General features: G+C 39.9%; 1 protein-coding gene across 3 annotated transcripts in view; it reads left to right on the forward strand.

The window, feature by feature from the left end:
- Window positions 1–22,128, forward strand: part of THRB (thyroid hormone receptor beta) — a 118,789-nt gene that overhangs the window by 92,504 nt on the left and 4,157 nt on the right. For 2 of the 3 annotated variants that reach the window (XM_088521165.1, XM_088521164.1), the window contains 4 exons: window positions 10,555–10,655; window positions 14,727–14,874; window positions 16,093–16,298; window positions 19,357–19,503. In XM_088521165.1, coding sequence (XP_088377291.1) covers window positions 10,555–10,655; window positions 14,727–14,874; window positions 16,093–16,298; window positions 19,357–19,503 — 602 coding nt within the window. Of the gene's footprint in view, window positions 1–102; window positions 682–10,554; window positions 10,656–14,726; window positions 14,875–16,092; window positions 16,299–19,356; window positions 19,504–22,128 lie in introns of those variants that run through there. The other variant, XM_088521166.1, reaches the window with a different exon arrangement.

Below are 22,128 nucleotides of genomic sequence, written 5' to 3' on the forward strand. Positions count from 1 at the left end.
TTACTGCAGCCAAACGGTGGAGCAGGAGGGTTGTCGGGACGCAGCTCCTTTGTCTGGTGGCCCCTGCTACCTGCCTGCCATCTTCCCCTGGAATTAACTTACAGTCGCAGATTAAGACCTTTGACTGTCATAAATCTGCTTCCCAATATGTTTGACTGGCAGGGTTGTCCACGGGCCGTCCCGATATAAATAGGATTTTAGCACATCAGGTGCAGCTCCGAAGTGAAACGGGCTGCGCGGCGGTCGGCTCCGTTGTATATTCATCGCTCCTCTCGCGGCCCATGCGTATGCATGCCCGAGTGTGTGTGTGTGTGTGCGTGTGCGTAAAGTAGGAGCCGAGATAGGGTAACAAAATGAACTACTGTATGCAAGAAATATATGAAGTGCACCCAGCTGCGGGGAGTAATTGCTACATGCAGGCCACTGATTATTGCACATATATTGAAGATAATCAGGGTTACAGCAGTTGTGATGCTCAGGTCCTGCACGGTAACAACATATATATGGAACAGGCCTGGGCGGTGAATCAGCCTTATACCTGTAGTTACCCTGGAAACGTGTTTAAAAGCGAGTACTCTGACATGGACATGGCCCTGAATCAGTACAACCAACCTGAATATTTCACCGAAGAAAAACCTACTTTTTCTCAAGTGCAGTCGCCATCGTACTCTCAGAAGAAAGGTAGGGGCAATTTATTTAAATACCAAAAAAGAAAAAAAAAAGAAAAAAAGAAAAAACAATCTGTGCTTTTGTTTTTGTTTTGCTTTAAAGTTACAGTTGCATCACTTGGCTCTGATGCATCTTTGAATGTGAAGGCTGCCTGTTCAAAACTGAAAGCAGCGGTAACATAGGTTGCTAGGTGATTGTAAGGTTTTCTGCGAGCGATGAGGATTTCCAAGCACTTTTTCTTTATCTGTAAAAGACGTTTGCAAATATATTGCTTGTTTTCTGCTTCTTGTGGCTGTTAAGTTCGTTTGCTGTACATCTAGATAAGAAAGTTTCTCTTCTGAAATGTCGGCAGTGTATGTCCTTCAGCTTCTCGCTTTCTGCTTGCGTATGGACCGGTCCATTCGTGTGAGTCTGCATTATCACTAAATGTAGATTCTCTTTGCTCAGTAACTCAGTCTCGGAAAAATATTTTGAAAATAGAACTGCTGTTGTGTACGAGAGTTACTCTCTTTTAAATGAAAACTGTGCGTCTCTGGTTATGCAAGGCAAAAGAGACAGGGCATTCAAGCATATAACTCTGCAGTAAGGACTTTTCTGCATGCAGAAAGTTGCTCTAATCAATATGTTTTTGAGAACTAATTAGCGTGTAGTATCTGTGCCCTTGGAATGATATCACTGCTTGTTTTCAGCATTTCTTCCTCTGTTTTCAAATAAGCAATGCAGGTACCACTTCTCAAAAAGAGCCCAGAATGTTAGTAACCACTTGTAAATGTTTTCAGTGTTAGTTTTGCTAAAGTCAGACAAGCAAACTAGAACATGTAAAGCGTATATTCTCCATAAAAGTGTATTCCTTTAAAGTCACTTAAATAAAAAATAAAAATACAAAATTGCTTGTAGCAATATAGTATCCTTTTTCTATCAAGACCAAATTTCCTCTATGCAGTTATTCAGATCAAAACAAATCTGATTTAACTGGCTATATAGAGAATTTTCGTGGTCAATGGTAGCCTATTAATACCACGGAAAATTGAAATATTTTCCTTGTTGCAGGAAATAATGATTAGTGTCTGGTACAATAAAACTATGGATTCAGTAGAAAGTATCTTGATTTTCATACTTTGAACAGTATTTCATAATAAAGGAAATAAATATCAGAAAAAAAATAATCCTGCTCTAGGAATATGTAGAGAACATGATTAAGTTATAGACTAAATGGAGTTGTACATGACATGCATTTTTGTATTGTGTAGCATTCTAAAGTATTTTTTTTAGGCTAATTTTATGCTACTGTGTTTTAATCAATAAATTTATAACTCTTCATAGACTTTTCCCATGTGTCATTTTGATAAAAAACTGCTGCACAGGGTTAACTTAACGAAGATAGTGACTTGCTATTGTAAAGTCAGTGGAGGAATATATATTTCATAATATGAAAGGTTCTTAAGTTATATTTGCTGTACTTAATACAGAGCTTTAAATGAGTTATTTTGGTACTCAGACCTCTGATACATTTATTGCTCTATTTACATCTTTCTACTTGCTTTGTTGAAAGAATACAGCATTATTTTTAAAAAGTACTTGTCTGCTCATGTTTTCTACTACCTCTACTGCTTAAAATTTGTAGAGAATTTTTGGGGGAGCAGTTGCTCCATCACGCTCTTAATTGATCATTCACAGAGACTGAGCAAGGTTCTTTCATCTTCTTTACAGCCATTATTACTGTAATAATCAATAAAAAGTTGCGTCCCTTCTGTCAAACCTTTGCAAGCACTCAGTTTGTTAAGCAAAAAGATTGCCATCTTTTAACCAAGCTATCCTAAAATTAACGAGTCTTTTAATCCTGTCCCAAGAACAGAAGGCTCTGTGCAGGGCATGTGTGCCTGTATTGATCCAGAATTGATTTTGGGGGGTAAGAGGGAGTTTGTTAGAGAAGCCTTGGTAATAGCCCATTAAAGCAAAATTAAGTCCCTGAGCATGTGCCCGTGAGCAGTCCTGATTGTTGCAGTTGGTTTTTCTGTTAGTGTCCTGAAACTTGTAATAATCTCAGTACCATCCGTGCTGTTTGAATGAGATTGTAGTTTGCAGTGCCACATGGAGGTTCTTCGTATCAAAACTTCTGCTAGTTTGTAAATGCTCAGCATCTTCTTTAGTTTCCCCTCCAGGAAGACAAAAGCATCGATGTTTTATATGCTGAGAAAAGCTAATGTTTACGAAGGGAAGTTTAATTACTTCTGTATTCGTATGTCACTTTGAGAGAATTATGGAAATACTGAGAAGCAAAGACCCAAACAATGTCAGTGTTGCTAAAGGGACAAAGATCAGTACCTAGATATAATAGCCAAATGTTCAAAAATATAAGAAAACACACTCCAGATATAACTGTACATTAAAACTATTATTTCCTGGTTTTCAATTTACAAATTCTGATGAATGGCTTGAATATTAAGAGGAAAAAAAAAACTACGCTCCACAGAAGCAGGGATGGAAGTGTAGCTTTGGGTTTGCATCTTGTTATTCTGCATCTCCTGCGCAGTCCTCTGCACTATTAAAAGATAGGAGCACGGTTGCACAACAGCTTACTTTTTTGTTATGGAAGCATCTGCAGACCCTGGTCCTATCTTAAAGAACCCACAGACAGATACACTTCATTTTCTGCATGAGGGTGTCTAATCTATTGGGCAGAACAGGGCTGATGGTGAAGAGAAGGGGGTGCTGTTCCCAGGGGTGTCCCAGGAGCTCACACCTGATCTTTCCGTGCGCTGCCTCGCGGTGAGCTTGCAGCGGGATGCACTACAAGGATGGTGCTTCCTCAGAGGAGCCCGTGCTGAGCACTGGGAAGAGGTGTCTTTCCATCTCCTTGCACCGTCAGCGCGGGGAAGAAGAGTACCCACGGGTACCAGGAGCTCCTGTTGCAGAAATAGTTGCAGAGGTCCAGAAAACCTCGGTATTCCCTTGCTGGGTACTTGCACAGTGTTGTGGCCATTTGGACAACATAGGAAGTAGGTCTGCAAAATTAGAGCTTTGGTTGGAGGTCATTTTCCTTTGTACAGTCATTTCACAGACAGAGTTAAGTGTAAAATGCCACTGATGTCACTGAAGTTAGGTTCCATGCAGGTGAATCTCCCAAGGTAACTAAAGGCTGCCCCAGAACTAAGAGTTTGCAGGTTTCCCAAATCACACTGCAACAGTGCAAAAATCTGTTTATCTCTTTTATTTCCCCAGATTTAAGGTAAAATTAAGGCAGTGTTTTTAAGAGCCCGCAGTATGATAGGTGAATGGGGCTTTGAAACTTATTATCGCTGTAATTGTCCTTGTTATTTCACCTTATATTTTCTCAGGCAATTTACATACAGCTAGGAATACACAGTGTATAACTGCTAAGCTATGCGAGTGAGTTAGTCCAAGCTGAGTTCTCAGCAGTGTGAAAACACCAGGGTATTTTCTGAACACCTAAGAAAATAAAACATGGAGGCTATGCCAAAATGTCTCTTTATCAGAGCAGTGAGTGTAACTTGAGCATCTACATGATTTAGAAAGGAGACTGATTATTTGACATTTATGACTTTTGCAGAAGCGTAGCTCCCAGTACAGTAACAGTTACCATTTGTCTTTTAAAAATGATTTTGTTTTTGTAGAAAGTGCTCTTGACTATCAATTTAAAGAGATAGCTGTAATGAGAAAATTGGCATCCTCTTATTTAGTAAATCAGTATGCATTTGGAGTTATATCTGTTTCATTTTTAATAAAAATTTTGTCACTGGAAAAGGTGATTTCATCTCCTTCACTATAGCCGTTGCAGAACCAAATGAAGGATGGGAGGGTGAGCTGTGCTCCATCAGCAGTAAAACTCATCTTCAGTAAGACTTAGCTTTCTGTGTGAATAAGCTACTTGTGATAATAAGTATTTTCTAAATATTCTCTAAAAACATTTAAATACTTTTGCAAATGTTATGTCCAAAAAGCCAAAGTCTTGATACTGAGCTTGAGTGAATGAGAAAAAGTGCATGGTCTGGCTCTGCAGCGTTACCTACAGTAGTGCATTTTGTGCCTAGAGCAGGTAATGGATGAAGTGCACCAGTGATGACAGCAGTTTAAATGGTAATGCAAGTTGGCCTGCAACGCTTTCCGGAACATTTGGGCCACACCAGTGATACTGACTCAGCCCCAGGATTTTGAGTTAACATGGAAAAGTCAGAGTGGGAAAAAACATCTCTAAAAAGTGTCCCAAATCCTCTTTTTGCAGAATCTCTCCTCAAAATTAAGTAATTCTATAAATCAAAGAAAGTCAAACGTCCAAACTGCGGACAGTTTAGTAGTCAGCTAACAAGCAATGTATGAATCTGCTCAACAACATTCTGCGGTTTCTCAACTTGATGGAGAAAAAGAAAACATTCTCAGTGGGAATAATTTAAAGAAACCTGGGAGTAAGTATCAGTGGATCAGGCCAGCCTTTGAGATTAATACTGAACATATGAATTGTACCTCCCATCCCTGTTTTTGTTTTGGAAAGATTTATTACAAAAAGATTAAATTACCCTTTTAATTTGGCAAAATCAATGGTGAAGGAACAAGAGTGAAGTATACTTTTTCTGACTCAGCTCTGTGCTTTGTCCAATAAAGCACTTTAAGCCTTTTAAATTTAAACTTTTTATTTTTTTAAACAAGTATGTCAAGGATTATATTTGTATGATTCTTGTAGTTTATTTTATAGTTTGCAGTGAGTTATGGTGCATCTATTAAAATAGTATGAATTTTCAGTTCTAATAGAATTCAGAGTTCTCAAAGTAGTAATTTTTGGGGCCTTTTTTGGCATTCTCATACTCCCATTTATAGCAAACAGTGCTAGCTTACTGATTAAGTCCTAAACCCCTTATTTTATTGAGGTGTATATACCTTCAGTACATTATCCTATGCCATAGTACAATAAAAATGCACCAAAATACTGAATAATGGTCTTAAAATACAAGTATTCTTGTAAAATAACAAAAAAAAAAAGAAAAAGCTATTTTGTGCTTGCAAGCAGTTTAAGTTGTATCAGAAACAAGCTGGTAAGTAACATCTAGTAGGTATGCATAATTTTGTGGAGCGCATGTCACACAGGCCCCTAGGTAGGGAAGAGGATAAACAGCAACTGGTATCTCCTTTGTGTCCCTCTAGTCTATTACACTGTCTGGGGTCACATGTACTGCTTTAAGGTATCATTCCTACACAAAGTAATTTGAGAATTTGGGCGTACGGTAGTAATGAAACAAACTGTTGCAGATCAGTTAGTAAATCTCATTCGGCCCATACAGCTGCTGTGACCTCTCCGTTGTGCATTTTCCTGCGGAAGGGATTGTTTTTTCCATACCTCTACAAAGACTGTTAAAGAGTTAAATGTAAAAGCTGTTGTGGTTCACCCTCAGGATGGGTTATATTGGATTATGCAACACAGTCTTGCAGGATGGGTAAGGGGTCCTGCTGAGGACTTAGGCCTGCCAAGACAGTCCGATTAGACAGACGGGCAGGTGGGAGTCTGGAGAACCAGGAAGTCACCTCGGACCATAGGGGAAACACCGGGTGCACCGAGGGCAAGGGCACTGCCTGGTGCTCCCCATTCAAAGCCAAGGTCAGGAGTGGGTATCAAGATGAGCAAGGTCAACTCAAAGCTGAGGGATAGATGGTTAGCCATTGGGATCACACTCCTTGTGACAAATGATGATCCCAGAGGATGACAGACCACAGCACACAGGGGCTTGAATCCAGCTCGGTTGGGTCAATGTTGCTTTTGAATGGTTCCTCCTAATTAATTACTTTGCAGTTTGACCAAGTAACGCAGGATGAGATATGAACACCAGAGCCCACCCAATGTTTCCATGGGATTTGTCATCAGATATTCTTTCATACTAGAGCACCCACATCACTCTATCCAGACAACCTCTGCTGCTTCCCGTAGGAACTTGTATTTTCCATCTAGAATTATGAAACACATCCGAGAGGTAAAAGTACTTGCTGACATGAGGGACAAATCTCTTAGTCTGCAAATCCTCTGTTTTCTTCAGAGCTCCAGGGAGTGAGAAAATAGTCTGTTCTCAGCTGCTTTCTCAAACTCAGTTCGTTCAGCCTCTTTTTGCTCTTCGGCTAAATGAGACACATAGGTCTGTTGCCATCCAAGACTTCCCCAAGAGTCTGCATCGTGCTATTCATAGCTTCCGTGCCGGCACCATGTTTAGAAAAGTATCATTGAATTTCATTCTGCTACTATGGATTCGAACAGTGAATAAGAAAAATTGCTTATCTGCAAGTCTAGAAGCCAAAGTTGCACTGAATTTAAGCAGAGGTACTTGCAAAAATTAGCAAATATTTATAAGGAAGTTAAGGTTTGTAAGCTATTATTCCCCTTGGCCTGATGTCTGTTTGCCTGAAGCATATGTCTTTTTAAATCTCTGCTGAATGTCCCATTTTTCTACTTTCTAGCAGTTTCTCCTGGAAACTAGTAGTAGTTACTGGAAGAAAGCTTAAAAATGAGCCAAAGTGTGAATATCACTCTCAGGTTTTTAATAGAAAGCTAAAATGTTTATTGCACATTTTTATTGTCAGTGATTTCTTGGGATAAGAATTTTTTATTCATGTTTCTTGTTGAATCGGTGAAGGAGTTCACAGTGTATGTGCTTATTTTGTGATATGGGCGTGATCATCCAAAAGTAATGAACATCATATTTCACATTTAAGTACTTTAAAAATACATTACTTAATACTTCTGATAAAGCAAAATCGGGAATGTGGTGTCATTTAGGGATTCTTTTTTTTATTATTATTTCTGACTAGGACTGGCCATTGAAGATTTATCTTCTCTGACAGATTCCAAACTGTCTTCTGGGTTGAGTGAAGTCTTGAAAACCCTGAGAGGGATAGGAACCCCAGTGGTCACTCGTGTGCTGCTATGTGTGTTTAAGGAGGCCATTTAAACAAGTAATCTCCTGCTCCTCCTGTAGAACAAAGCTGCCATTACATGAATAGTGCTAACCAGATTATATACTTAATGAAATATCAAGGCCTTTAATGCAGAATTAACTCTTGAGGGAGCAAGCAAAGGAGACTGAATTTTAGAGGATAGCATCTATGCTGTGCTAACGCTGTGTTTCATGACGCCAGCAGTAGCAAGAAGCCCTTAATGTTTATGAGAAATTCAGTGGAAGACTTTGCTTCCCTTTGCTTTCCTACTCCAGCTGCCTCCTGCATCAGCTGTGTGAGGCAGGTGTGAGTGAGAGGGGGATAGGACAGGGATAACTGCCACTGCTAATCCTCTCCTGCCACAAAGTCCATTAGGAGCCAGTGATGTAAATTGGAGTAGAAACCCTGCTGTCTCTGCTCCCGCAAGGTCACAGAGCCAGCTGCACGTGTCCACCAATCTCTGTGCAAGCACAACTGGTTCATGATGCAGAAACACAACCTGAATGCAAACCGCATCTTTTGCCATATCATAGACTGATATCATACGTCAGTAAGATCTTGACCAGTTCCCTTTCAGATTGCAGGAGCATTAGCAAAGCTGAGACACAGGCATCTGGGCATGCCTTCAGAGTGCTCCTGCTTCCCAAAGTTACATAAGGGGGTATTTTTGTTTATCTAATTTTAGATAAACAAAAGATTTAGATTTAAAAGATTTAAGTCTGCTTAACTGCTCAAAACTGGACATCTAAATTTGACAGTATTCTTCTTCCTGCCATCCTTCTTTACTTGCTCCTAACTTGCTCCTAATCCACTCATCAACACCCAGAAAGCTCACTTAAGTTAAGCTCAATTAATTCCAAGTATTTTAATACTCGCTGAACTGGCAGCCTTAGAAGGTTGTAATCAGCAGCACAAGGTCCAGCTGGATAACGGTCACTAGTGATGTCCCACAGGAGTCAATCCTGGGACCAGTACCATTAACCTCTTCATCAGTGACCTGGGTGAAGGGACAGAGTGCACCCTAGCAATTTGCTAATGATGATACACAGCTGGCAGGAGTGGCTGATACACCAGAGGGTTGTGTTGCCTTTCAGAGGGACCTTGATAGGCTGGAGAGCTGGGTGGAAAGGAACCTCCGTATGAAGTTCCACAAAGGCAAGTGTAGGGTCCTGCACCTAGGAAGGAATAATCCCATGCACCAGGTCAGGCTGGCGGCCAGCTTTCTAGAAAGCAGCTCTGCGGCGAAGGACCGTGGGACAGCAAGATGGACATGAACCAGCAATGTGCCCTTGTGGCAAAGGCGGCCAACAGTATCCTGGGCTGCGTTAGGAATGACATTGCCAGTAGGTTGACAATGACAATCTTCCCGTCCTACTCAACTCTGGGGAGAACTTGTCTGAAGTGCAGTGTCCGGTGCGGGGCTCCCCAGTACAAGATATGGACATAATGGAGCGAGTCCAGCAAAGACAACAAAAGATAATTATCAGGATTATAATTGTTAAGGGATGAGCATCTTGTACGAGGAGAGGTCTACAAGAGCTGAAATTGTTTAGTTGTTGAATAGAAAGCTTAGGGGTAGATCTTTGTCAAAGTGTATCCGCACCTGATTTGGGAATGGACACAGACTCTTCTCAGTGATGCTCACTGACAGGGCAGGAGAAACAAACTGAAACACAGGAAAGTCCATCTGAAACGAAGAAAACAGTAACAGGTTGCCCAGAGACCTCTCTGGGGAAACTTGTATCTTCAATGGAGTCTCCATCCTCAGAGATATTCAAAACACAACTGTAGACAGTCCTGGGCAACCTCTTCTGAATGACCCCTCTTGAGCCCGGGTGGCTGAAGCAGATGATCTCCAGAGATCCCTTCCAACCTCAACCTTTCCGTGGTTCTGTGAGGTTTTTACTGTATTTTAATAATCTCACATTTTATGTAAAAAATCTGTTCTTTCCACCACTATTCACTGGGGGTCAATCTGGGAATGTTAGTATTACATCCTTACAGAGATAAAGAAAAGTTATTTATTATGAAGTATATGTGAAAGTTATGTTATAACTGCATTAATTCTGTGTTGTCAGAACACTTTATTTGAAAGTTTTATACTTTGTTTCAAAGTTCTCTTTAGTTTAGAATTGCCTTTTGGTTGCTATCAGAATCGGGTTTTGTTTTGTTTTTTTTTTCCTCAAATTGAAAGTATGTTTATAGTATCAAAGCAAATGTTGTTATGGGAAAAGAAGCAAGCATATCCGATGTTTTTCCTCATAGTAATACTTGATTCCACTTGTTGAGTGTCTGCTAAACCACTTCAGAAGAGCAAATACCATTCTCACACATGCACATACACACACACACATATTTGAATGCCCACGTATTTTGCCCTGAATTCGAGCTATATGAAGCGGTGCTGTGGAACACACCCAGGTAAGGTATGATCCATCCAGCTTTCACTCTCTGTTGCTGGAGCTTTGCAAACCACACCTGCAGAGCTGTTTTGAAGCAAACGAACTGTCGGTAAATATTCTTCGTAACAGGCCTCTGAGTCACTTTGCAAGCTGGAATCTCATCTTACTGCAGTATACAAGCATATGAGGGTTTTTGTGAAACAGGAAAGAGATATAATGTGTGTTTCACTGCTATTTATTTTTTTTCACATCAAAGCCTTTGAGGTAAAAATAAATGCATTTATGTTTCTGAAATATTCTTTCACTCAGGAGAGGGTAATCTTGTTCAAACTGGTCTTTCTTGACCGATACATGCTGAAACAGTTTGAAAAATGGAAGATAACACAGGTTATGTTCAAATTCGCCTGTAACATGTTTTGCAAAAGCTTTTTATTCATGGAATTCAGCCGGTGGTTCTGCAAGGTCAGAAGTATGGGGCTGGTAGAAAAAATCTGCAGTGGATTTTAATATGCTATTTAGTGCTTACCTGCCACTTTCTTTCTCTTTCCAGGGTATATACCCAGTTACTTAGACAAGGATGAGCTATGTGTAGTGTGTGGGGACAAAGCCACCGGATATCATTATCGCTGCATCACTTGTGAAGGTTGCAAGGTAAATGGCCCGGTGGGGAGGTGGGAATTAGAAATAGCCCTCCAGCACCTTCTCCATTTATACAGACTTCCTGAACTGCACTGTCAAATAAAACAAAGACAGATTAGAGGCGAATAAGAACATCCAGTACTGATGATAAGCCCTATTTGGCTGTGCTGCTGATCTTCATATGCATAAGGAATATAGTTGTTTTTTGCAGTGTTTGCTTTGGAAAAGAAGACAAAAAAAGTTAGATTTTTTTTGATGTTGTTCAGACAATAGCTTTTATTTTTAGGTTTTTAAATATTTCTTTGGCCACGTCCTCAGCCAGTGCTCATCAGCATTCTCCCAACGACTCCAGTGAAGCTGTTTATGCAATAGCTGAGATTCTGCCTGGGGATTTGTTGTGATTGCCGGTGTTTCTGTGTCTCTAACAGTTGCTGTCAGAAATCAAAAATAAAAATCCTTTCCACATGTTCATGCAATAGTAACATCCAGCATTTTGGCAAACACTGACATCCAGTTAAAAAACTTTTTTCTTTTTAATTATTTGACTTCTTAAACTTTAGCATATTGAAATGTGCTTTTGAAGCTAAACTGGCTCTTCAAGCTGCATGAAAAAATCAAAGAGGTTGCTTTGAGCAAATAAATAAAAAAATAAACAAAAATTGAATAACATAGTCAAGCAAATCTTAAATGATTTCACTGCCATAAATTACCCTGAATAGCCTGAGATCCTGTTAAAAAAGCCATTCTTTCCTGCAGGAGAAAAATGAACAAATGAGACCACACATGTTAAACACTATTATTATGAGACTAAGCCACCAGAATCATGCTCTGCTCATCCCAAAAGTCTAGAATATTTGTAACGAGATTTTGGTTTTGGATTGACTTTTAGAACTAGTTTTTACATTGAATTAACTCCTTCAATTATACAGTATTGCCAAAAGTTAAACCTTTGAGGTGTACAAAGCCCTAAATAGCCTATGTATAGCAGGTTTGTTGTAAATTCATGATGATTTTGTACACATGTATATGCGTATGCATATGAAAATGATTTATATATGGGGAAAATTCTGGAGCTGGACAAATTATCCTTACACATTTGCATTCTATATACCATTCTGAAACAATACATAAAATATGTGAATATGACTTAATTCAGGTACAACAACAAGAAGGCAATAATGTGGCACTATGAAATAGTGCTTCTACCAATCTCCCAATTAAAGAGTTGCCCACCAAGTTTTGTGTTAAGGTTTTTGTTAGCTGTTGTACAAATACAGCATATAAAATCCTCTTATATCTTCAGATACAGTTCCTTTGTCTGATGTACAATTTGAAATAATGCCTAATGCACAAGACACTGAGCTAACAATTTGCAACAAATAAATAATTTCTTTCTCGTAGTTATAATTGGCTTCCAAGCAGACTGTTTTGTTTTGTTTTATTTTGCTTTGCTTTGTTTTGTTTTGCTGTTCTTCTTGCAAGTGTACTCACTGAACAAGATGGTTTGACAGCTGTTTTTATGTGGGCACTTCAAACCCATGCTTTGGAATGTTGGTGTGCACATTTCAAGGTGTATCACTTTCCTTCAAGGTTATGTGTAGTCAATTCTGGATAAATTAGGACTTACTGGTTGCTTCCACACAAAATTATTCGATTTTATAACTACAGTAATCAGAGCTGACAGCCAAAACTTTGTTTTGGCAAGTGTTCTTATAAACAAAGCATCCTCGCACATGATTTGTGAAGAATAAATAGTAAGGAATGTGAACACCATTAAAGCAACATTGAGCTGCACTGTCACTGGCATATTTCTCCAAGTTTTGCCTGTTACATCTATCGCTATTTAGATGCATAGTAAGAGAACTTAAGGAAGGAGAGGTTGCCTTACAAGCGACTGTGCTTGCTTTTATTGGTGAAACTCAGATTTTATATCTTTTTGTAATTACAATTGCATCCATTATAGTTTGAAAGTCCCATTTCTGTACTTTACTATGTGCATGTGTGAAATTTCAGATAGATTATGTTATCCATATGCAAACATGGACAAAAGACCAAAAAAAAATAGAATTTTGTTTAGAAGCTTAAAGATCAAGGCTAAAATCAACAGATAGAGAAGCAGATAATGTGTGATGAAATGTTAGCACAGGTAGAGAGAGAAGCCTCCTTATCATGTGGTATCTGGAGGTGATCAAAATGTTTTTTACCAAAAATTTCTGAGAAATATAAAGAAGTGGGAAAATAAAACGTCTGGTGCCAAAACAAGTGGTGAAGAGCACTACAGTAAAAAAGCTAGAGCTACATTAAGTGCCATGAAAGTTTGGAAAATAAAAGTTCAGTACCATTTTGAGATTCAGCGGAGATTACTCCATTTCTTGCTATAACAAGAAATTATTCCAGGTTCCTGAGCATTCAGAGCCACCTTTGACAGCTTCAGGGAGAAGAGGGACAGCTCCTGTCTGTAGGATTTCATCTCAGGGATGAGAATGGATCCAAATCCTTCTGTTTTTGAGATGAGAATATGAGACCTGATCCATACCCCACATAAAGACATCTTGCCTTTGACTTACTGTATTTGGGTTCGGGCCAAGAGATCCCAGTCTTACAAAGAATAAAGGCATGCTTTATACAACTCATTTTGAGTTTTCAGGTTTTTTTGTTACCAAGGAAGAAAGAGTTATACTCTTAGCTGAAGCTGGATGTTTTAAAATGAAATTTTAATGAGCAGTGCTCTTCATTGTTTTCACAGGAGGCAGCAAGTTGAACTGAAACCTGGATCTATCTGTATGTTTTAATTCAGCATTCCGTGTTAGGGGAAAATACGCAGCATCTGCCATAAGATTTTTCCTTGTGTTTTTTAATATAATTAAAAACAGATCTTTTGTACTGAAGATACAGCTGAAGAGACTAACCATTAGGTGAAACCCTAGTTCCCTTCATTTTTTTCCATTCATTTTGTGGGAACTAAGGTAATTCACTGTGGTCTTGGTAACATGAGCATGGTCTCAGTTGTCTTGGTATGTCAAGATGGTCCCAAATTGCTTTGCCAAATGTGGATGGTCTCAAACTATGATGAAATCTCAAACTAAAGTTCAGTTTAAAATTCTTTCTTTGTAGCCTATCTTGGTCACATTTCTGCGGTCATGAGAAATTCATTCATCTCTCTCTGAAGTCAGTGACAAAACTCATTTTGAAATTAATACCAGGATTAGGTCCATAATTTTCAGAGAGAAGTTGTATCCAATTTCTTTCTTTAACTAAGGACAGATCTGTGGGATGTATAAATCAGTGTCTTCAGAGCTACATTAGCTTGCACGAACTGAGAATCTGACCTCAGACCCTACTGCAGTTAATGATATCTTTATTGGTGATGTTTGTTCAGAGGTTGGGGGCAGGTAAATATGAATGAATTCCTCTTCTCAAATATACAGATCATTAGAAATATGGATCTATTATGTAGAACCAAACGCAAAGGCTGGACGAAGTTTGTTTGACTGCAAAATTCTTAGTATTGCCTAGATTTGTTTGGTTGGTTGCCTGGTTATTCAGCTTTGGTGGAAACAATGGAGGAGAACTGTTCATTTTTTAATCCCTTTAAGTAGCACAGGTTACTTGCACACAGCCATTTTTACTGATTACAATAACAGAAGGTTCTCTTTAATTAATAGTATGCACATGTCTTCCATATCCCTTGAAACGATTCTGTGTGTCAGAAGTGGGCTTGAAAAGAACTCTCTAGTACAAATACAAAAAAAAAATAAAAAAAAAAATTAAAGACAAAACATAAGGCTCGAAGGACTTCAGGAATATATACAGTCCATCCTGTACCTTAAGAAGACATTCCTTATGCCTTTTCTTGTCTCAGATGTCTATATATTTCTAATTTTTCATGAGGAAATATTTTATGAAACAGAAATACCATGCACTAGCAGACTGTTTTGTTCCTTTCTTCTTTGAGAGTTTCATGGAATAAAGTATTTTCGTGCATATTTAGGTGAATTGAATTCATACCAAACCAAAGTGCCTCGAAGTTGAAAAAACTACACAGTACTAATGCTTTCCAATTTATTTATTTATTGCACTTAGGGTTTTTTTAGAAGAACCATTCAGAAAAACCTCCATCCAACCTATTCCTGTAAATATGAAGGAAAATGTGTGATAGACAAAGTAACAAGAAACCAGTGCCAGGAATGTCGCTTCAAAAAATGTATCTTTGTTGGCATGGCAACAGATTGTAAGTATACTTTACTCTTTTTTCTTCATTTCTCTCTCTCTCTCTTTTTTTTTTCATATGTTTATTTGCTTGAAGTATGTTGATTGGTGAAGATTGTTTAAGTAGAGCAGAACTGCTGGCGTTTTTCGGGTTTAATAATTTGTACCCAGGAATTATATTCATTGCATCAAACCACTTTCATAGAGCTGTAATGTCTTGTTTACCAAACTGGACCTTCACCTCACCCTAGCAGCCTGTGCAACACGAGAGGAGGAGAGGAGGGGGAAATGCATCTGGATGGACACTTTGCTTGCAAAAAAACATCTCGTTTAGAAAATTCTGGAGGATGTGAAATTGAATGTCGTTGTATGAGTCATCCTGCAGTTGTTTGTTTTATTTTTAGCCATGAAGAAGTTATCTGTTGAAAAGAACTCTACTCACAGTCTAAAGAATAAGAACATATGGCTGTGAGATTAACCCTTAGGGGTCGTCCTTTCCTGCCGTTGCACAGGGATTTACACTAATAACTTCAATTAGTGTAAATGGGAGAAACTCATGTAAATCCCCCTGTGCATTAGTGTTAATGGTTGTTACCACTGTAATCCTCAGCACAAAACTGAAAGGGAGACAGACTAAATGAAGAAAAACAACAAAAAAATATTCTAGTTTAATATTTTTAATCAATAATTTAAGGTGTTTTCTGTATGCAGGGAAACAGAAGAAACCATACAACTTGGTTTCAGCCAGGCAGAACTTCAGGAGAGGGAATTGGGTAACTTGAGATGGTTAGTTCAAGCCCTGCCCTGCTGGACAAACATGGCAGTGATCAGCCTCAGCCTCAGCTTTTCAGTGCCTCTGTAGAGTAAGAAGTTGGTTGGAGTCTGATTCTGACCAACACACATCACTGCTTGAAAACCACCTCTGTGGATGGCATGTATGAATGTGCCAAAGAAACTGTCATTGCCTTTTTCTGTATTCTCTCCAAGCTTTTCCATATTTACTTTATTTCCTGTGAATAAACATCTAAAGACAATGATAGTATACATTATATAGGCAGAAAGGTAAGTCACTCTTTGCAATCAAGGCTTTGAAGAGATTGAAGCTTGAGGAGAGAAATAAGAGAAGCACTTCTATACCAATTAGCTAAGGTGTTTGCAGTCAGTTAGTGCAGCAGTCATAGAAAAAAAACAAAGAGAAGCCTAAGAGCTTGTCATTTCTGTTTGCTTTTGCCCCTGTTAGTGGTGTTGGATGACAGCAAGCGGTTGGCGAAGAGGAAGCTGATAGAAGAAAATCGTGAGAAGAGGCGCCGGGAAGAGCTGCAGAAAACCATCGGGCACAAACCAGAGCCAACAGATGAGGAATGGGAGCTGATCAAAATTGTTACCGAAGCACATGTGGCCACCAATGCACAAGGAAGCCACTGGAAGCAGAAAAGGAAATTTCTGGTAGGCATGGTAGCCTTGTGCACTGCTCTTGTTGTCATGTTCTTTTGTTTCCTTCAAAGTCCCTTCCTAATATAGTAATCCCAAACATGGTTTGTCCGCCAGTGTGTCCATGTATATGAGAAATGGTGGATTTCCACCACTGCTGTTTATTGTTCTTGCCTGAACCTCAGTATCTGATCAAACCATGTATTTCAAAAGATAAACAGCATGTTGCTGACTTAAGGCTTAACCAGATGGATGCTCTTAGTGTGCTATGATAAGAAAAATCAGGAAAATGGTTTCCCTGCTGACTAGTAAGTGTATCGGTCTGTAATACATACTTTGTCTTTTTGCATGCATATATTTTCAGGGGTAATAGTTTTCATTAGGAACTAACATACAACATATTGTAAATGCTATAAAACAACAGCAAGTTTTAAAGGGAAGCTGATTTGACAAAGAGGAGTTAATTTCAGTGAAAGTAGAAGATACATACACCATGGTCTTTGGATGGCTTGCTGTAAGACTGAGGGTTTTTTGCTTGTAACTAAGGATCAGAAAAAAAACATGGTAGTCTGCGATGCTCAGCCTTAGAAAAGGATTTATTTGATTTTTCCTAATTGATTTTTAAAGGAAATAAGTGCAGAATACAAAATGCTTAGACAGCACAAAAGAGGGATAGGAAACTGCATGACAGGAATACAAGGAGTCTTTAATAGTCTTAATACCCAACCAGATAGAGAGAGAAATTTTTTGCAAGCTTATGTTCCTGCTGCTGTGTTGCAGCACAGTGGGAATCTTCATCTACCATTAAATTGCTAGGGGAAATTTTCTATTCAAACCAGCTGATCCCTTTTATAATATTTTGTTAATTCCAGTGGCAGTACTCATATTTTTGCATGTGTGGTCACATGTGCTTATTAGCATGCAGGAGGGAAAACACAGCCAGTGGTTGCCAACAAGAAGAACCAGAGAATTTTCCCAGTTTTACTGCATAGCAAGGTTTCCTTCATTGTTTTTAACAGACCAAAAGCCTGAAACTTGTTCTTTAATGTCAGCTGCAATAATGCATTTGTTTACTTGGACAGAAGTATTATTCCTTCAGTATCAACTAGTCTGGGATAAAAACTGGAGAGCTCAAGAGAAGGTTTGGCCTACTCTTACTTCCCGCAGGGGCAAGACCACCATAGCCTGGTGGGCCAGCGACATGGAGGTCTGGCCTTGTGGACACAATGCTGGGAGGAAGAAAGACCCAGCACAGGGCTGACAGGAAGGGCCAGGGGAGATTTGACTCCTGGGAGAGGGGACAACCCTCCCCCGCTGGGAGAGGGGACCAACCCTGGTTCAAGGGCCCCTTGGGTTTTGCCACAGATACCAGGGAAGCGTAGGCAGCTCATTGATGCCTGGCACAAGAGGGGAAGGGCAAGATGGCCTGAAAACCTCAACAAGGGGCTCTTGGAAGCCCTCCACCAGAAGCTGTGGAAGAGCCAGAGGAGGGACAGCAAGCCTCAGGAGCTGCCATCAGTCGTTAGGCAGCTCCTGATTATCCAAGAGCTTTCTTGAGGTCCTGACTTTTTCCCCTCTTCACCATCTTTGATGGTGAGGTCTCTCCAGCTGCAGGGTCTGGAGTGTGTTGATTTCAGCTAGTGATCTTGCCTTCTTTGGGCTTTCCCAAGGAAATGCTGTGCTCTCATCCTCCCTGACAACGTTCTGCATGGTTGTAGGAGTTTGGTTGTCTTGCTCGGAAGTGAAGGAGATTGTTTATCATGAACACATAGACAGTGTGGTTTCATTTCCCAAGGTTCAGGGAGGGAGGAACCTAGAACTGGGATTGTTCGAGCTTTTTAGTAGGAACCCGTAGATAATTGAGCCCAGTCCTCTTCATTGTTCTTTTACAATTGGTGCTTGTTTTATTAGTGTGTCACTGTTTTTTCCTGGAAGAAGTTAGATTTGGATTCAGATTGATGACAGAGCTGTAGACGGGTCTTTTATGAAGTGTTGCTTAAAAAAAACTAATAAGCATACGTTTTTATTGTAGACAGCAGTTTCAGCAACTCCATGCTTAAGTGCTCTTATATAAATGTCATGAGCTCCATCAGTCTTAAAGGCATTCTTCCCTGAGCCTTTGCAGCTTTTTGCTTCCTAAAGTGAACAAAATGGAACCTCTACATAGTGTTTGTCAGGCCTTTCATAACTGCAGAGCTGTACTTAGCAAACAGAAGAACAGCTTCGATATGTGGTTTTTAAAATACACAGCAACTGTGTATTCTATGACAAACTGTCATAGAATCGGGTGAACAAATCAAAGTGCTTTTGGGATAAAAAACACCCATGTACACGGATTCTGATCAAGGCTTTAATTATGTGTTCCTGTTAAAATCCTCAGAATAGGGTTTTTGTGATGGAGAAGCCTTGAGCTGAAGTCATGCAGAAGGTGATTTTCAACCTGAATTTTGTCCAGATGAGTTCAAATCATATTCGTTTATCCAGACTAGCTTCAATTTAGGCCTTTCTTAGTCATCGGTTGCTTTAGCCTAGTTCTCAAAATAAGCCTTGGCAATTGCTGGGAGCTCTGCAACGTTGGGCAGTCTCTGCTCTGGGAGAGGTTTCAGAACTTTGAGTAGGTGGGAGAGCCAAATCCTGCAAAGCTCTAAGCATCTCCCAGAGGGTGACGAGGCACCTCAGCCTCTTTTGGTTGTAGGGAAACTTGAGAATTTTCAGCATATGTAATAAGATAGATTATCCTTATATTTTTTTAAAAAAGGCACAAGTTACACTCACGAGATATTCTGATACAGGCACAAGCAAGAAACTGCATGTGCACAGAAATGCAGTAGCCCACACAGCATGGGTAGGGGCATGCCAGGCACACATTTCTCTGGGCAGTCACCTCCTTTAAAAGTGCTATATAAACAGATTCACATTTTCTGGCATAAGTGGGTAGTATTATTGCTCATTTTAATAAAAATTTATTGTTGAACATTAATAGCATATCTTCCCTTGCCAGGTAGGATTTTCTGGATCAAATATTTGATTTAAGATAGATTGCTCCTTTATATATCTTTCTTTGTAACTTTAGCCAGAAGACATTGGACAAGCACCAATAGTCAATGCCCCAGAAGGAGGGAAAGTGGATTTAGAAGCCTTCAGCCAGTTTACAAAAATTATCACACCAGCGATTACAAGAGTGGTGGATTTTGCCAAAAAGTTGCCTATGTTTTGTGAGGTAAGAAAACCATCTTGCATCCTTCGTTTGCTTACTGGATGTTAAACTCTATTCAGAATAATGCTGGCACTGAACTGTAACAGGCATGACTTTACCAAAAGGAAATCAGTGTTTAAAGGCAGAAAACTGGAGAATTAAAGTAGATGAGAGTGGAATCATCTGGCTTTTATTTAGCTTTCTTTTTCATGTAATTACTGAATTCCTAATTTTGTTGATCTGTTAAGTCATCACAATTCATTAGGGACTTGAATGTGCCTTTAGAGGTGGCCTTGATCGAAGCTAATGAGCAAAAAGCGTTTATTTAAAAGTATTTTTGATACATTTCATTAGATCTTCCAACACACAGAGATCCCTTGGTGTTTCCTGGGTGCTTGGTAGTTCTAGTATTGTGGAGCTGGATCTATGTAATAACAAATATTTCAAATGCAGGAAAGCATCCCTATCGAGGAATGTGTGCAGGGGGCTTGGACTAGATGATCTCTAAAGATCCCTTAAGCATTCTATGATTCTATGATCACTTACCTCACTGTATTCCCTAGGTAGGTTTTCCGTGAACCCCAGGGGGTGCACAAAGGAGTCTGTAAAGTATCTACCATTCCATGCAGATACTTGTAAAATATACATTACAGTACTTGGTTGCACGTTAGGAATACTCAGGCCCTAGGATAATCTGTTAACAGCTGAGGTTCATTGGAGGTCCAAACACATGGCCTGACATTTGACCTAACATAAAAAACTGTATCCTAACTCCAGCCTGAATGTAACTGAAAATAATTTTGTCTTGTGAGTCCCTCAGAATCCACAGCCATGGGAGTTTTAATACGGAAATACCCCCACTGCAGCCATGGAAGGATGGGCACCCTGTGCTCCCACGCTGCAGAGCAACACTTGATTCTGCCTAAGGTTAAATGCCAAAGGAATGACACTGAAAATGGGTATGACCCTGCTAGGAGGTTCATGGGACTCCCTAACATGGGAACAGCTTTTTCCCCTGATAAGTAAACATCAGTCAGAAAAGAAGTTTAAGGCAGCCACAGTATTTTGCTCTTTTGGAGCTGATATCCACAGAGTGGCTTTAAGGTCAGTCAAGGAGAGCTCTTATGTCACCTAATGGTCTGTTCCTCTTCAAGCACCTGCAAAATAAGAGGAGGTAAATACCAATAGTTGGCATAGTGTAAACAGCTCTTCCTGGCTAACCTCAGTGTTGGCTCTATCAGCCAAGAAAGCATGAGATAGTGGCCAAGCATGAAGATCTTAAAACATGAAGGATGTATCCATAGATCAAGAGGCCCCTGCAGCACTCGGCGTCTGAGGGAAGCTGTCCGCTCTGATTTGGTGTCTCTCGGAGGAAGTTACAGTGACTTTCCAAGGTAGTCTTTAATTTAGAAAGCTTTGCCAGTCACACACAGACCACAGTGCCCATCTGACATCTCCTACCCCTCCTGGCTACCATGGACCCACTTGTGTCAGAGCTGAGCAGAAGGCATGGATGAAGAAATCAAGGAGTTATGGGGAATGACCTCTGTAGGTTACACAGCTCGCCTAGGACAGGCTTTGTTTACAGCTGAGCCACTTTGTAAACCTGACACCCATGTACAGTGAGGTCTGATGGTAGAGTGAGGGACAACTGTCAATAACTCCAGATGTAGCATAAATAAAATCACAAATGTTCTCTTCCCTTTGAGGGGACACATTCCTGATAACTATTTAGTGCATTTATGTTTTAAATCCATGTCTTTTTCTGAGAAGCGACATTGTGTGGACTGTGAATTTGTTCATGAGAAAAAAAGCCCTCCTTTATGCCAAAGGATCCGCTCAGCATTCAAACATCATCACATTTCCTAATTGCCACAGAGGCTGAGTGCTGTAAATCTCTACCAAGGAGAGGCGAGGCAAGAAGCATCCATGGCCAACTACATGTCTTTGGCCCCCTTCTATTTATTTTTCTCTTCCTTGCACACATACACAAGCCATGAGAGCAAGGTGACTTCCCAGTATAGCTCATAGGTGTCCATTAGCCTTTCATGCAAAGGGCACATGCCAAAACAAAATAATCCTGGAGTAATGGGAGAATCTGAAAAAAAAAAAAAAACCTTCATTCTCATCTCAGTATTTCTGCTGTTTCCTTATTGCACTTACTTCCACTTAAAAAAAAAGAAGATTGCGTGAGCAGCATTTTATCAGTTTGGCGTGGGTTTAGGTGTCACAGGTGTCAGTGCTCCAATGTTGGGTAAAGCTGTATAAATAACATGATAGGTAGCTCATCTCGGCTCTGTGGTGCTAAGCTCACACTTGTGGGAGTCCAAGTACACCCTGCCGAAGGGAACGCCTCAGATTCCTGCTTTTTGCTTTTGCTTCCTGCAGAGAGAGGAGGACAGACCTACATGCGGCAGATGTTGGTCACATTTGTCTACCCCATTCCTGGAAGGTGCCTGGTTGCACCACTCAGTCTCCATAGTCTGGAACAGAGCTGATATTCAGGCTCCCGCTCTTGGTAAATGATGCTGTTGGTAGATTAAAGCTGAGACATGATGTCCGTGAAGCTGGTATCCAGTGTATCCTTCAGGATTAGGGAAGCAGGTGAAGGATGGGTATCACTAGTACCATAAAGAAGTTCCAAGAAAG

Source organism: Tinamus guttatus, unplaced genomic scaffold (assembly GCF_059628265.1).
Source record: "Tinamus guttatus ecotype Peru unplaced genomic scaffold, ASM5962826v1 Tinamus_guttatus_pri_ptg000115l, whole genome shotgun sequence".
NCBI lineage: Eukaryota > Metazoa > Chordata > Aves > Tinamiformes > Tinamidae > Tinamus > Tinamus guttatus.